The sequence below is a fragment of the Nanorana parkeri genome, unplaced genomic scaffold (assembly GCF_000935625.1).
Source record: "Nanorana parkeri isolate BGI_ZX_2015 unplaced genomic scaffold, ASM93562v1 scaffold836, whole genome shotgun sequence".
Taxonomy (NCBI): Eukaryota; Metazoa; Chordata; class Amphibia; order Anura; family Dicroglossidae; genus Nanorana; species Nanorana parkeri.
The window spans coordinates 497,121-514,398 of NW_017307104.1; the positions used below are offsets into that span (position 1 = coordinate 497,121).

General features: G+C 42.8%; 1 protein-coding gene across 1 annotated transcript in view; it reads right to left on the bottom strand.

Moving 5' to 3' along the window:
• PIP5K1C (phosphatidylinositol-4-phosphate 5-kinase type 1 gamma) overlaps positions 1-17,278 on the bottom strand; it is a 173,865-nt gene that overhangs the window by 82,097 nt on the left and 74,490 nt on the right. Inside the window, exons 4-5 of the mRNA XM_018565350.1 lie at positions 10,585-10,715; positions 10,392-10,509 (exon numbers count right to left, since the gene is read on the bottom strand). Coding sequence (XP_018420852.1) covers positions 10,392-10,509; positions 10,585-10,715 — 249 coding nt within the window. The remainder of the gene's footprint in view (positions 1-10,391; positions 10,510-10,584; positions 10,716-17,278) is intronic.

Here is a 17,278-nt window from a genome sequence, read left to right on the forward strand (position 1 = left end):
TCCTAGTCCATCTCTTCCTACAGCTCCCTCCTCTAACAAGGGCTGTTGCCCGGCTCCTGCTGCACTAGTTTTGTATCCTGTTTTGCCCTTCATTGCTTGACTCCCTGTCCACGCCATCACTTCTCCCATGCCTCTCCATGTCGTGACTAACCATCCATTATTTCTCCTGGGCATTGCACTGGTTGTCACATATAGCCCTACCCCGCTAGCCTCGAGGGCTTATGAGTCTCGAGACAAATGTGGGAAGGCCCTGGCTTGGACCTTGCATTCTAGACCCGACTCTGTTTATGTTCCCCACATCCAATACCCTTGTAAGTTCCCCTTCGGAAATCCAACGTACCTTTGTGGACTTCTATGCCTCCCTTTATAATCTATCGGATCGTGCTGAGGAGGTTTTGACCTTTGTCCACCACACAGCCCTCCTGCCACCACCATGGGGGAATTGCTTTCTGCACTTCAATCGACCACTACGGGTAATAGCCCGGGGCCTGATGGCTTTAAGGTGAAATTTTACAATTTGTTCTGCGCTAAGCTCACACCCTTCCTCCTATGGGTGTTTAACTGTATTGCTCTCAGGGCCTCTTTCCCGGCTCAGGCGCTGGAGGCTGATATCTCGTTGATTCCTAGGCCTGCTAAGGACCGTTCCCTATGTACGAATTACAGGCCGATATGACTCCTCAACGTTGATGTGAAGTTGTTTGCCAAATTAATTGCTAAAGCCGCTTCTCCCGGGCTTGATTCACCCGGACCAGGTAGGGTTCGTCCAAGGCAGGGAAGCATGTGAAACCACCATTAGGACGCTTCTGTTAATGCACTATGCTAAAACATCCGGCACACCGCCTTGCCTCCTGTCGGTGGACGCCTAGTGTTTCCTCCAACATTCTTTAAAGGAGAACTATGAGGTGAGTGCTTTTCACTCATCCTCATAGTTCTAGCCGACCTGTGACAATGAAACTGTCACAGGTTGGCTCAGTAGATTGGGAAGTGAGTGAACACATACCGGCGTTCGCTCACTTCTCGATCCTGTCACGGCAGAGAGCCGTGACAGGAAAGGGACTGGATTCCCCCCTCCCTGCTCCGATCCTCCAGGGCTGACTGGTGGAACGGACGGGGAGGGGCGGGTACAGCTGGGTCTGCCTCTAGATAGGCAGAGACAGCTGTCACTCACACAGCTGGGCCCACTTAGACATAATTGTCAGGATCCGTTTCAGCTGCGGCGTCTCAGTATCCTGCGAGCTGTAGCTCGCGGTATACTGAGCTTAGGGTGACGGGAGGACGCTAGTTTGTGTCCTCCTACTACCCCTAAGAGAACTATGGGGAAAAGCCCTAACCCCATAGTTCTCCTTTAATACAACTTGGCATTCGACCCAACATGCTAAGAAACATAATGGCCCGGTATTCTTGCCCGTCAGCTAGGGTTCGCGTGAACGGCTTCCTCTCCCCTCGCTTTAGGATCTTTAATGGTACCAGACAGGGTTGCCCATTGTCCCCTCTCCTCTACATCCTCACAATGGAACATCTGGCGGTTGCTCTCCGGCAGAACTCTGCCTTCCAAGGCTTACAGACGGGCCCCTTCCTCCAGCACAGTACTTACACATTCATGTTCATCAAAATACAATTCCTCTTAATACATTTTTTCAACAGTTCTATTAGTAAATCCACTCAGTCTTATGTTTATACAGTCCTGTTGGTGCACCAACTAAATTGACTTAACAGCATATCTTCATTGTATCCGCTCATCACTAAAACTCCTCATTTGGTTTTTGATACCTTACACTCTATGGCCATTAGATTTATTTGGCATAACAGTCTGCCCCGTTCCCGTTCTAAACTCCTGTGTAGGTCTAAACTTACTGGTGTGGAGTTGGCCTACCGAACTTCCCTTTATACCACTTATTTTTAGAGACTACCTAATGACTGGCTGGGTACCAATGGATTGATGCAAGGCCAGTGTGGTGCCTATATTTAAATGGGGATTAAAGTCTTTACCAAGAAATTACAGACCAGTAAGCTTAACTTCCATAGTTGAGAAGATACTTGAAAGTTTGATAAATGATCAGATACACATGTTTTTGCTAGAAAATAATATTATAAGCGATAGTCAGCATGGATTCCCAAAAGACAGAAGTGTGTTTGTTTGATTGGGCATCTATTTGGCAAATGAGGTTTAATGTTAATAAATTTAGAGTTATGCACTTGGTGACTAACTATGTAACTGCGCGGCCCTACTTTGCAGGATCTTTCACGTTTCCTCTGCCATTCACAACGACTACCAGAAAAAGGTTCTTTCTTTTTGGGATTTACGGGCCTTGGCCTGGGGAAAAAGGGAACCTCCCTTTCTTCTCTTTCTATTTCATCTCCGCTTATGATCGCCATGCTGCGCTCCTGGTACACATATGGAACGGTCCACAAAGTTTCCTCTGAAACTTGCTCTCTTCTCTCCACTCTGACAATCCAACCTTTCCATTGGGCCTTTTGACTTCATCTGTTGGTCACCCTAATAGATCTTCATGGCAGGTGGCTAGGCATTTTATTGATTCCTCCACTGGAATCCCCATACTCACCTCTCCCAACTCCTCGTGCTTTGCCATTTGGTTCCGCGAGCTGCAACTGACCCAATGACAAATAGCACCTCCCGCCAAACCCTGTGTAGCTGCAAGCACTACAAGAAGTGTTACCCTTTAAATGTATCAAATTATAATAATGAATGTGCTGCCCTTCAACTAGAACAATAAATAAAAAACAAATCTCTATAATAAATATGTGCTAAACAATATATGCAATCAAAGTGTTCACAATTGCTCTTGTAAATATCAATCCTAAATAATATCCCTCTGGAAAGTTAAATCATATATTCCGTGTTCAAATATACACAAATGTAGAATCACACATATATAGTGCTCAGGATTTGTCCCAAGTGCACCACACTCTTTATCCTTCCACTGTGAAAGTTCTTTATACAAAGTTCATACACTAACTTAAATTATCACCTAGGTGCCCACCCCTCTCCGTGGGTCGCTTACCTTATAAATAGACCTAGGCAGGTCTAAAATCGCTTTATAGGATCTCCAATCAATCTTATTCAAAGGCTGTCTCTCCACAATCGTTGCACAGAAAATGACGTCAGCATGTCATCACGACCATATCCAATAAAATATAAAATAAACCCATAGTGTAAAACCGTAAAATTAAAAAACTCCTTCATTTAAAAAACTACTCACATAAGGAAAGTTGACATACAACTTAAAGTAAAATGTATGCTCGACAACTCTTTCTCCATGTCACCGAATTCTCTGGGTGCAAAGACGGATCAAACAGGAGCTGTGCTGCCGACCATGTAATCCCCAATCCACGCCTGCGAGACTCCGCCCTACGTGTTACGTCACAATTGACTTCATCTGGGGCTTGATTGCATGTATTATTTAGCACAGATTTACTATAGAGATTTGTTTATTTATTGTTCTAGTTGAAGTGCAGCAAATTAATTATTATAAAGCTGCAACTGACCCGCTTTTGCAAACAGGTACACTGGTAGGACTGGTACATAGACCCCTTACGGAGTTTGAAAAGCTGTACACTCTTTTGGACCCCACTCGCCACATGCTATTGCTTCTGTATAGGACGCTACAGTCTGCAGAGGAGGTTTCTCCACCGTTGTTCACTGGCCTGTGACATGACCTTGGCAGAGAATTATCTTCGGAGGATTGGGAAAAAGCCTTTTGTATTTGCCCACACATCTTCAATCTCTAGCTCAGGAAAAAAAAAACTATAAGCTCCTTACCAGATGGTATAAGGACCTTGTCTCGTTACATCTTATATTCCCGAATGTTTATGTTGTGTGTTAAAGATGTGGGGATGCATCTGCATATCTGGCCCTAAAAATCAGCCCATTTGGGGACAATGTCTTTGACATTTATAACAACCTCTGGCCCTTCTTTCAATTAATCTAGGAATGATTTCTTCGCAGAAGTCTCAACTATGGCGGCACCTGCCATCTGTAGCCCGACAACTCTTATACTGTAAGGGGCGTCCACCGAGAATCGCCATTGCGTTCCAGCGTGGAACGCACTCGGTGATGGCACAATGACGTGTGTGTGGGGCGCCGCTGCGTTCCACCCTGGAATGCGGAAGTGCCGAGAGGAATGTGCTGCTCCGCCCACCCGCACTACCTCGTGTATTAAAAGCCGGGTTGGGGACTTGCACGGCGTTCCATTATTGCAGTGTCAACGCCTGCAACCCCCAACCGTAACTTGCATCTACAGCACCCCTGTCTGGAAGGATCCGACCAGCCCTGTTTTCTACACCCAGGAGACTCCACGAATCCGGACTTCCACTGAGGCAGCCATCCAGGGAACAGCAAGTACCTCCCAGGGGAATGAGACTGTCATTTAAACCTCATGCTGGATCTGAGTACCTCGCTGCATGCATTATAAGAATAAGAGTTTCAGTTTAACCTTATGCTGGATCTGGATCACCTTGCTGCACTTATTACTTGAATGAGACTGTCATTTAACTTTATGCTGGGTCTATGCTGGAAATCGGGACCGTGCGGGGTCCACTCACTCCAACAGAGAGGGCCAGGAGGCGCTCCATGAATCTTTGCCTTTACTGCGCCTCCCCGGACCATACGGTGTCTTCCTGCCCAGTTGTCAAGAAAAAGGAGGAAGGTAAGCCGATTCATTTATGTAAAATGACACCGGCAACCCTTAAACCTAGTCCTTACCTTTTTTTACCTCTCACCCTACAGTGGGACCACGCCAGGATTTCTGTTAATGCTATGGTCGACACAGGCGCATGTGGGAATTTTATTGATTTTGGTCTTGTTACCTCAAATAATATACCACAAATGAAAAAAATGGCACCCCTATCCGTGAGTTTCATTGATGGTAATACCTCTGAGTCAGGTCCCATTCTCCATCAAACCCAACCTCTCTTAATGTGTTGCTGTGAAAACCATACGGAATTCCTGTCTTTAGATATAATTCCTTCTCCTCTCTTCCCAGTCGTGCTCGGTCTACCCTGGCTCAAGGTACATCAGCCCACCATTCTTTGGTCACAGGGGACGGTTGATCTGAATTCTTCTTACTGTAGAGATACTTGCACCTCTCCTACAGGTCGCTCTCGAGGTGGTACCACCCCAATACAAGAAGTTCTCTGATGTGTTCAATAAGAAGAATGCAGAGACATTGCCCCCTCATAGGGCCTACCATTGTCCCATTGAGCTATTGCCCGGAAGCCCCATACCTACGGGGAGGATTTATCCACTTTCACAACCCGAACTCCAACACTTGAAAGAATATTATATGGAGGAAAACCTCAAAAAAGGGTTTATTAGACCCTCTACATCCCCGGCTAGTGCAGGGATGTTTTTTGTGAGGAACAAGGATGCCAGTTTGAGACCCATAATTGATTATCATGGTCTAAATAAAATCACAGTGAAGAACCGGTACCCCTTGCCTCTCATTCCCGAGCTCATTGAAAGATTACAGTCCTCCCGAGTTTTCACCAAACTAGATCTTAGGAGGGCTTACAATTTGATCCGTATCAAATCCGGGGACGAATGGAAGACTGGGTTCAGAACCCGTTATGGGATTTTTGAATACACTGTGATGCCCTTCGGGCTGTGTAATGCCCCAGCAACTTTTCAAAGCTTCGTGAATGACATCTTCCGGGACCTCCTCGACATATGCGTAGTGGTATACCTGGATGATGTACTCGTTTATTCAGACGATCTCTCCGTACACAGAAAAAATGTCAGATGGGTGCTAGCTAGACTCCGAGCCCACTCTTTATACGCCAAACTCGAAAAATGCGTCTTTGAACAGACTACCATCTCCTTCCTTGGGTTCATCATCTCCACCCAGGGGATACAGATGGACCAATCCAAGATATCGTGTATCCTGCACTGACCAACTTCAAATTCCAGAAAGGCTGTACAAAGCTTTTTGGGGTTCGCCAACTTCTATAGAAAATCTATCAAAAACTTTTCTTCAGTGGTGAAACCCCTCACCTGACTTACTAGCTCCACAGTGAGGTTTACGTGGTCCAATGATGCACAAGAAGCTTTTGAGGAATTAAAACTCCAATTTACCTCAGCCCCTATCCTCCAACTTCCTAATCCGGATTATCATTTTGTGTTAGAGGTCGACGCCTCCCAAACTGCCCTGGGTGCGATACTCTCCCAACGAGCATCCCCAGAGACGCCTCTTCATCCCGTAGCCTTCTATTCCAGGACCTTAAATCCAGTGGAGTGTAACTACCCCATTGGCGAAAAAGAATTGCTTGCGATCAAATGCGCCTTAGAGAATTGGCGCCACCTACTTGAAGGAACAGTAAACCCCTTAATAGTATACACTGACCATCGTAATTTGCAGTACCTCAAGTCCAATAAGACCCTCTCTTCAAGACAAGTACGATGGAGTCTTTTTTTTTGACAGATTCGACTTCTTGATCACCTATAGACCGGGTGCTAAGAATGGAAAGGCGGACTCTCTGTCTCGAATCTCTGAACCCTCTGAACAATCCTCTCCTCCATCCTCCCTAAGCCCATCTCATAAGATCATGGTTGCCAATTTTAATCTAAAACAACAGCTAAAACAAAGTCTAACTGTGGATCACAACCTAATACCTCAAGGGTTGACTCAAGACGAAGAGGGATTCCTCTACAAAGACGCCAAACTCTATGTACCTCCTTCCATGACCATCTACATAATGAAAACACTACATGATGCCCCTTTTTTGCTCCTGGAATTGCAAAAACCACCAAACTCATACAATGCTACTTTTGGTGGCCCGAGATGGCAGCGACCATACAAGCTTACGTCACAACCTGTGAGGTATGCGCAAGGTGTAAGCACGAGAGAAGACCCCCCTACTGGTTACTGATGTCTCTACCTATTCCCAACAAGCCTTGGGAAGCAGTTTCCCTTGACTTCATTGTGGAGTTACCTCCTTCCAACGGTTACAACACGATCATGGTGGCAGTTGATATGCTCACGAAAATGGCCCATTTCGTCCTGCTCAAAAAATTATCCTCCTCAGAAGAAACAGTTCAAGCACTGGTAGGCCATGTCATCAAATTACATGGGGTCCCTTCCCGCTCAGTCTCTGACAGGGGTTCACAGTTTGTTTCTAAATTCTGGAAGGTCCTATGTGACACCCTGCATATAGACCACAGGAGGTCTAGTGCTTACCATCCACAAACAAACGGGCAAACAGTACGTGTAAACCAGTGCCTCGAGCAATATCCGAGATGTTACTGCACCCACCTCCAGGAGGACTGGGCCACCCTCCTTCCCCTCGCGGAGTTCTCGTACAACAATTCCACCAGTTCTTCCACTCGTAGAACTCCTTTTTTCACGAACTACAGGTTTCATCCCAATCTGTTGTCCGACCCTCCCGTTATCCACTAACGTACCCTCAACAAATGAGTACTTGTCTACCCTCCATTCCACTCTACAGGTCGTGAAGGAGAACCTTAAACAGGCCGAAGACTGCCAAAAATTGTACTACGACCTCAGACGTAGACCTCCACCACCCTACAAGGTGGGGGACCAGGTATGACTTTCCACAAAAAACCTTCGCCTACAAATCCCCTCTAGGAAACTGGGGAAGCAGTTCTTGGGTCCATTCACCATAGACAAGGTAATCAACTCAAACACTGTGCAACTTACTCTCCCTCTTGAGTGAGGATTCACCCTTCCTTCCACGTCTCCCTTCTCAAATCCTTCCGGACTAACCCTTTCCCCGAAAGAAACCCTCCTCCTGCACCCCCTATCCTGGTTCAGGGTGAGTAGGGGTACGAGGCGGAGCAGATCTTGGACTCCAGAAGGAGGAGGGGACGGTTACAGTACCTTATTAGATGGAAACAAGTAGATGGAGAGACCCTCCGCACTCCTCACAGCAGTCCCGGCCAGATATGAAAAAAGTGGTGCTCGCAGTGATGAGATACCACGGATGGCGCCGTGCAAACACAGGAAAGTCAGGAAATCACCAGCACTCAGTAGTAAAGATAAATATGTCCATTTTATTGGACAAAAAACGTCACAGACATCAAAATAAACCAGGTTTATTTTGATGTCTGTGATGTTTTCTGTCCAATAAAAGGGACATATTTATCTTTACTACTGAGTGCTGGTGATTTCCTGACTTTCTTATTAGATGGAAAGGCTATAGGACACAGGATGATTCCTGGGAGGACTCAGCGGAAGTGCGCGCTCCTACCTTGAGGAATCGGTTTCACGCCAGGTATCCTGACAAACCCGCACCTCTTGGGACCCCCAGGAGGGGTTCCCTTAGAAGGGGGTACGGTAAGGGGAGTCCGCCGAGAATTGCCGTTGCGTTCCAGCGTGGAATGCCCTCGGCTAAGGCGCAATGACGTGTGTGTGGGGCGCCGCTGCGTTCCACACTGGAACGCGGAAGTGCCGAGAGGAACGTGCGGCTCCGCCCACCCGCACTTCCATGTGTATTAAAAGCCGGGTTGGGGGACTTGCACGGCGTTCCGTTATTGCAGTGTCAACGCCTGCTACCCCCAACCGTAACCTGCATCTACAGCACCCCTGTCTGGAAGGATCCGACCAGCCCTGCATTATAAGAATAAGAGTTTCAGTTTAACCCTATGCTGGATCTGATCACATTGCTGCACTTATTACTTGAATGAGACTGTCATTTAACCTTATGCTGGGTCTGAATACCGTGCTTCACTTATGATATGAATAAGACTTTCAGTTAACCTTATGCTTGTTTGGAATCCTTGCTGCATTTATATTAAGAGTGACCCTTTCAGTTAAACTTAGACCATACGTGGTAATTTCACCTAATTAACCTTAAGGAGCAGTTGGGGGTATGGAGTAATACCGTCCCTGCACACCATTAACAGATCCCATATCTATTTTGGCAGATGATGTCAGGAACTCCTAACTCTCCTTTCTGAGACTGAGAGTGACGCCTGGAGTTCAGTACTGATTGCCATATTTAGATATAAACCAATACAAACTGCTGCCACTCATCTCTCCGCAGTTGTGGTTCATAAACGCAGACTGTAGGTCATGACATATACATGTTTTGGAAATCCACTTCCTATCAATCGCTCTCATTGTGGTTGAGCACTGTTAATTATATTATGCGTATGGAGGAACTTTTGGCCATGGACAATTACATAATGGATACATTTCATGCGCAATGGTCTATATGGGTTCATTATTCCGAATCAGATAGGCTGAAGTCGTTGGTACACCCCCTAGAATTCTCTGCACTCACTCATTTATCCCTTTTTTTTTTTTTTAGATTCATTTTGGCACATTTCTAGAAGCTTTCTCAACCCCTGTCCCCCCAGTCCAGGTCCTTTCCAATTTTTTAATTCTTATTTCTAATTTCATTTCTAGTCTTATTTTTCTTTTCTCTCTTTCTCTTCTTTGTTTTTTCCTTTCCGACTACTTACCTGACTCTTTCACCCTTCTGTCATTCCTATTCTTTGTACGGTTTTACTACTGCTATAATGCTATAACTTACGGATACCACCTATTCCACATATTATTCCCTAGCAAGATGAGTTACAAATAACTTCAGGATTAATCCCTGAGCTATGTGACTGCTCCTTTTATTATGTCCTTTAGCTCATCCTATTGCAGTACTTGCAAATTTTAACATGTATTTATATACTCCAATTTTCCAATTTTTGCTACTCGAACACAAATTTTACTGTGGTGTTCATTGCTTAATTGTCTGATTACTTTTGTGTATAACTCGTTTTCAAACAATCCTTTCTTTGTTTATTGCTCTGTACTTCTTTTTATATGCAATACAAATACATATGTCATTATGCATCAAATCATCAGCACTTAAAAAACAGCCAACATATCACAGCAGTATAGATTCTCAAGCTCAGACACATTCACAAAAGCCATTTATTATTGCGGTGCCGCTCATACTGCACATCAAAGTCCTCCTTATTCCCATCAGGGTACACTTATCCCTTTAAGTTCCATGGATCATATAGGGTCCCCCTAAATGTTGTGTTGTTAATTAGGACAACATAGCTGAACTGGAAAGTGAGCTGAATTGGAGTATTTTTTAAAAATCAGCTATTTTGGTCTAGAATGTTCCTTCCTTCTCCAAACTCAAATGTTTTTTTTTTACGGAAACACAATACAAATAAAAAGAAAATTGCAAAATGAAAAAAAAAATATTATAATGTGAACAAATTAGGATTCTAAATGATGAATCAGTTAGACGATTAAGTTGTACAGATGCTGCACGTCTCACTTTCACTAGCAGAGTTTCAGTACAAAAGTTGTGTAGAGATATTTGTACAAAGCACTGAATCAACATGGGAAAATTTGATTAAAGTAAATGCAGCTAGAAATTTGCAGTTCTTTGAAAAGTATACCCACAAGATAATCATCTGGTCGAATCCCAAAAAGTTCTCGAAAATATCTGAAGGCAACAGGAGCATAAGTCTTAAAGCGGAAGTCTGGGTAATGATGGGCAGGCGTTAGATTACTTCCTTCACTGCAAATAATACAATGAGAAAGTTAAATTACCAATAGGCATTGCACAATACATTGATAGTTGAGTAATTCTTACCTTGGAAAGAAGATACTTTCCACAACATAGAAATCCTGCATCAAAACATCCCTTTCTGGTTTGGAAGTTAAATTTCCAACAGTATATCCAATACCCAACTGAATGGCACCTTTTAAAGTTGATGATGTGGTCTGTGGAAACAAAGCCCATAACAAATGATGTGCCAATTTTTATCTCCTTTTTTATGATGCGTATGTTATTGACGTTCTATAGCACTCCGTTTTATCAAAGGCAATTAGAGTGAATGTAACAAAAAACTTCTCTTATTACCTCCCTTTTGGTCTGCCAAATATACTTTTGCATTTTTGTGTTAGATCTCTTCAATAAGTGTGAAAATAATTAATAATAAATAACATTTCTGTATTCACCCTAAAATAATTTTCTAGTATTCCACTGAGGGACAGCAATTTAGAATTTTTGGGGTTATACTGCTGCCTACAGGAGGCCAGCTCTGTATAACCCCTCCTACTCCCAGCATGCCTCAGTTTTCTGGCAAAGCAGTACCAAGAGCATGACCATAGAGATAGGACCTGTGTCTCTAAATGGACTCTAAGAAAAAGGATTTTGCATGTAGTACAAAAATCCTATTTTATTTATCATCCATTGAGGGGCACAGGAATTCAGATACTGTCAGGACGTCCAAAAGCAGTACAACTGAGGAGTGGGCAGCAGAAAAAAAAAGTTAACAGGACCACAAATACAATAGAACTTTAAGGATCTTGTGCCCATAGCTGGCATAAGATGATGCCTGAACATCCACCTGGTAAAATTGGAGAAAGTGTGAACAGAAAACCAGTTGGCAGCCTTGCAAATCTGAGAAACAGTAGCCTGATGCTGAAGAGACTAAAAGGCACTTACAGACCTTGAAGAGTGTGCTTTAATAAGAATCACCATCCTTCATACTTAAGATCATAAGCTTGGATGATGGCATGTCTGAGCCATTGAGAAATGGTTGAATGAGAAGCTAGTTTACCTTTACAGTGACCCTCAGGAATTACACAGAAAGAGTAAGTCTTTCTGGAGGAAGAAACGGCTGCAAGGTAAACTCTCACAGCCCAAACTACAACAAGCCAATGGAGGGAAATCTCCTTCTGATGTCTCTGTATACAAGACCAGAAATAATTATTTACAGGATAAGGCTGCCAGTCCAGACACTTGCCTCACAGTATTGATGGCAACAAGAAACACAACCTTGTTAGTGAAAGCAGAAAGGAGAATATCCCCAAAAGGTTCAGAAGGTGGTTTTTGAAGTGCCAAGATAACCATATGCATGTCTCACAGAGTCACAGGGCAGCGAATGTGGGAGCCACATGAGAGGCGCTCTGCACGAAGATCTTAATCAAAGAATGTGAAGCCAGCAGACTTAATCAAGGAATGTGAAGCCAGCAGCAAGGTCTGAACCTTGATAGTACTGATGTTCAAATACTGGTTCAGACCCATCTGCAAGAGTTCAAGGATTTATTTCATGAAGAAGTTCCTCAGGTGAAAGTCTCTCACTTTGCACCAGGTAAAAAAATGTCTTCTATGTACAGTGATAGACATTACATGAAGTAGACTGTCTAGCTTTTAGCATTGTGGGAATCATCGAGAATTCCCTGTCTTTCAGAACCTGTGCATATTTCAGAACAGACATGCCATTAAATCCAGTGACCGTAAAGCAGGGTGAAAAAAAGACTACATTCATGTTAGTCCTGTGGCCACTGTCACCCATTCAAATGATTGGGTGATAGCAGCCGCATTTAAAAGCAGCAGTCTGCTGGCACTCCGCATGTGATATGATTACATGCAGTTAGGAATAGATCTCTATCCCTGGACACAGAATAGATGCGTCCAGGGATAGTGGACTTTCTCGAAAGGAAGCTGTATTTTTGCACCTGCAGCTCATACATCTTGATAGACTGCCTACAGTGCAACTCAGTATGTAGGGTCTCAGTCTTGTGTTGCACAAAATGCAGGATCATTGACCACCATTATCATAAACATGCAGGATAAAAATGCCTATTAATTTTAGCATATTAATGGCAAAAGTGTTCATAACAAAAAGATAATTAAAAAAAGACATGAAAAAGTACTGTCAAATTGACCATCCCAATGCTCTTAAATAGGGATGTTCAGATACCAAGTACCGTACTCGGTAGAAGTACATGTACAGATACTTTTACAGCTCCAAGACTAGAAACCTGGGGGGAGCAATCTTGAGAGGCTTAGAGACCAGACCAGTAATCTTTGTTCAAAACAGTGGTGCGTTTATTGGTGCATCACACAGGCTATATAGACAGTGCTGTACAGTGCTCAAATTAAGTAAATAATTCAAAACCAAATTTCTAGCCGTGTCCCGGCACTTACTACACATAACATAGTCCTGACTAACAACCTGTACAAGCCTATTGTTTGTCAGGCCACAGTGACCAACCTTGTGCTCTAGCAGATTCAGACTGTCTGCTCTCTAGGCTCCAGAGCAGTGTCTGTTTGCCTCACCTGCACTAAATTGCCATTGAGGCAAGGTGCAAAACCTGGGGTTTACTAGAGTTACATAGTTACATAGTATTTGAGGTTGAATAAAGACATAAGTCCATCAAGTCCAACCTATTGTGTGTATGTGTATGGTCCTACTGATGTCGGCGTATCTATCAGTCCCTGTATGTTCTCATTCTTAATAGTACTTGTACCCCTGTATATTACGGTCCCTGAGGAAATCGTCCAATCGCCTCTTGAACGATTCCACACTCTTAGCCGAAATCGCAGCATGTGGCAGCGAGTTCCAGAAGTATACAAACAGACCGCACTATCCAGAGAATTGCAATACTGCAGATTTTATTAAAATTCACAGCAAATCCAGTGAATAAAAGTGTATAAAGCAACAAATGCCAGCACTGCACACCCCCAACCAACTACAACTTCTCACATGTTTCACCCGAAGGCTTATTCATAGAGGTAACAAATACAGACCAGTATCTCACTTAAATGTGTTCAAAAAACTCCACCCTACACAGGTGCAGGAAGCAATGCTCACTGATAGATAGGTTAACTCTAAACTGGCTGGTTTATAAGGGTCAGTAGAGCACAAATAAACTACCAATCCCATCATACATGTTGTAATCTCCATACCAGATGTCAGATGTTTTAACTCAATCTCACCAAACCGCAATCTCCCTGTCAACTGTGCAGGGTGTAAGACGGTGCACAGAAGTGAAATATATAAAATAAAATATCAAACTCTTGCAAATACATACAAATGTACAAGTGTATAAACAAATAAATAAATAAATACATACATAATTAAATAAACTGTAACAAATGAGTGGCTCTTCTCATCCGAATAGACCAAAATATCAGTACTATAAAACACAAAGCTTAGTCGCCATGAACATACCGTATATATATATATATATACACACATATTTTACAACCACATCTACAGCCCGATATGTCAAAACAGGAGAAGAATGCCACTCATTAGTTATAGGTAAAACCAAAATTGATATGATAACACATGTAAATAAATAAATCAAAAGTTTATGTAAAAAACTGCATCCACAGTTATAAAAAGTGTAAGTGCACGTTAAAAACAATATAAACAATATAAATATAAATCGGAAAAAATAATCACAAACTAACCTCTTGATCAATCTACAATAATAATGTGTTATCCATACATAGCTATCTGGAAACTACACTACTAAGGCTAGTTAGGCAAACAGAGAAACCCACAAAAAGTAGCTGAATGGTCATAGGTTTATTTAAAATACTATATTCTAAGAACCATCAAGAAAAATATTTTCTAACACAGGTGTCCCAGGCAATTGCCCAGAACATTCCTCTCAATATTTCAGAAAATGTCAAAAGCACATATGTATTATCAAGTGATAAATAAGTCAAACTAAATAATAAATAATCAAAACTCATAACTGTTCATATCCCTCATAATAATATGTAACATCCCACTCAAAGTTTAAGCCTTTAGGGATGCGAGTGTCTAGCTTGAAAATCCAAAAAACTTCCCTTTTTGACAAAAGGGAAGCTCGATTCCCATCCCCTTAAAGGTGTATCAACTCTTTCTATAATCTGTACCTTCATACTCTTAATATTACTATTATGATAGTGACAAAAATGTTTAGCTACGTTAGTATTCTTAGAGGTTCTAATATTGGATAAATGATCTCTCATGCGGTCACACAGTCGTCTTGTGGTCTTACCTATATACTGTTTGTGACAGATGGTACAAGAAATTATATATATAACAAATCGGGTCTGACAATTGACTAGCTGGTTAATTTTAAATGTTGTCCCATTAGAATAAGAAGTCACGAGATGATTATCACCTAAAATACTGCAGCTTGAACATCGGGCTGCATTACATCTATATAGACCTGTTGTTCTTAACCAATTCATGCTGGGTCCTCTGTTACTTCTAAAAAGACTGGGGGAAATCATATTGCCTATAATAGGTGCTTTCCTCGCTACAAAACGTATACCTGTATCTAGTGTATCTCTAAGATCTGTATCCCCGTGAAGAATAGGTGAGTACCTCTTGACAATCTTTTTAACATCTTCAAATTGTTGACTATAACAAGTAGAAAATACTGAGGGGGAATTCTTACCCTTCTCTCCTCCAGGGGTAACCCTCCTATCCCTAATTTTCCCTATCCTCTTGGGTACATCGCTAAGTAAATTATATCTAGGAACATCACGTACACTTTCATATGCTGATCTTACCAGGGATTGAGAGTAGCCCCTATGTAAGAAGCGTCTTTCCAAGTCCTTTGACTCTTTAAAGAAGTCGTCTTTGTCTGTACAGTTTTGTTTCATGCGGGTAAATTGTCCCTTGGGTATAGCCCTTTTTAGACGACCTGGATGTCAACTATCAGCTCTAAGTAAGGTATTCCTGGAAATGGGTTTCCGAAAAGAACAAACCCGTATGTGGCCTTCCTCTACACTCCCTATCAAGATCAGATCCAAATAATTCATTTCTAAAATTTGTTCTTCTACAGTAAACTTCAAATTTAATCCATTGTTGTTCACATATTGCAGCCATGATTCTACATTAAGATCCTGATCCACAATAAACACGACATCATCAATATATCGAGCAAAAAAATGTATCTGATCACGAAATGGATTCTTATCTGCAAAGATGTTACGCTCCTCCCACCAACCCATGTACAGGTTGGCGTAGATGGGCGCAAATTTCGCGCCCATAGATGCGCCGCATCTCTGCAGATAATATTGGCCATCAAACCATAAAAAAATTATGGGTCAGCAAGAAATAAACTGCTTCTCTAATGAAGTATTTCAAATCATCATCATAGTCAGAGTATTGATTTAAATTGTGCATCAAAGCTTCAATACCCAGGGTATGAGGGATACTTGAGTATAGAGAAGTGGCATCACATGTCATCCACTTCCACCCAGTCTTTCACTCACAACCCTCCAATCGTTGAATAATATGTTTAGTATCACAAACATAACTAGGTAGAATTTTCACTAGTGGTTGTAAAAAAACATCTAAAACATCACCAAGAGGTTCACAAAGGGATCCTATGCTTGCTACGATCGGTCTCCCTTTGGGTGGATGGTCCCCTTTGTGAACCTTGGGAAGATGATGAAAGATGGGCACAACTGGAGACTGTGGCACTAATCTCTCAATAATCTTACAATCTAATACCCCTAGTGATTTGGCTTCTCTCACTAATGCTTCTAATTCCTTCCTGAAATGTGGTGTGAGGTCTTCCCTCAATTTTCTATAGGTATTAATATCGCTCAACTGTCTCTTTGCTTCATCTTCATAATCCTTGGCATTTAGGACAACTAGTGCTCCTCCTTTGTCTGCATTTTTTACTATAATCCCCAAATTATTATTTATTTTTTTTAAATCCGTGTTTATTAAACAAAATGATAATCAGACACTCGCATGTATCACAACAGAACAAGGACTGCACGCAGGCAGTCAACGGATTCACATTTACAATGTATGAGCATACATGTCATTAAAGTTAGCAAATTCTCAAACGAGTCAAGCTGTACTGAGACTCAGCGGCACAACAATATACCGTATATACTCGAGTATAAGCCGAGATTTTCAGCCATTCCATGGGGTATGGTAACAGGACCACTCGACCCAGGGTAGGCACTAAGCCCAGAGCACCATAGCATTTCAACTGTAGTGCAGTTTGCAATCTGAGGGTGAGGTGAATAAGGCAAATACCCCGAGGGGCAAAGCAGAAAAAAGAAAAAGAGGGAAGGTTGAAAAGCAGCAAGCAGTTTAGGACTGGGGGGGACAGTGAGAGGAGAAAGGAACGAGGAAGAGAGGGGCCTACCAATTTCAGGACCCGCCTCCTAACATCGGTCAGCTGTCAGTTTCCCTGGACAGGTCAGTGGTGCTAACAGGAGTCCAGGGCACAGGTCCTCCGACTCAGGGGTACCACAGAGTTTTAACTGATTTGCAGGTAAGGGCCAGTGGTAATGTAATGTGTCCACGCTCTCCAAGTGGCGCGGAACCTCTCTTCCGTGTTATGGACGGTGGACGTGAGATCCTACATAAGATAGATCTCGTTGACCTTTAAAAACCATAGACACATTGATGGGGCCAGAGTCGATCTCCAGAGTGCTGGGACGCAGGCTTTCGCGGCATTTAGTAAATGACCCGACAGGGAAGCTTTGTATTGGTGACGTGTTAGTTTGGTGATGTGCAATA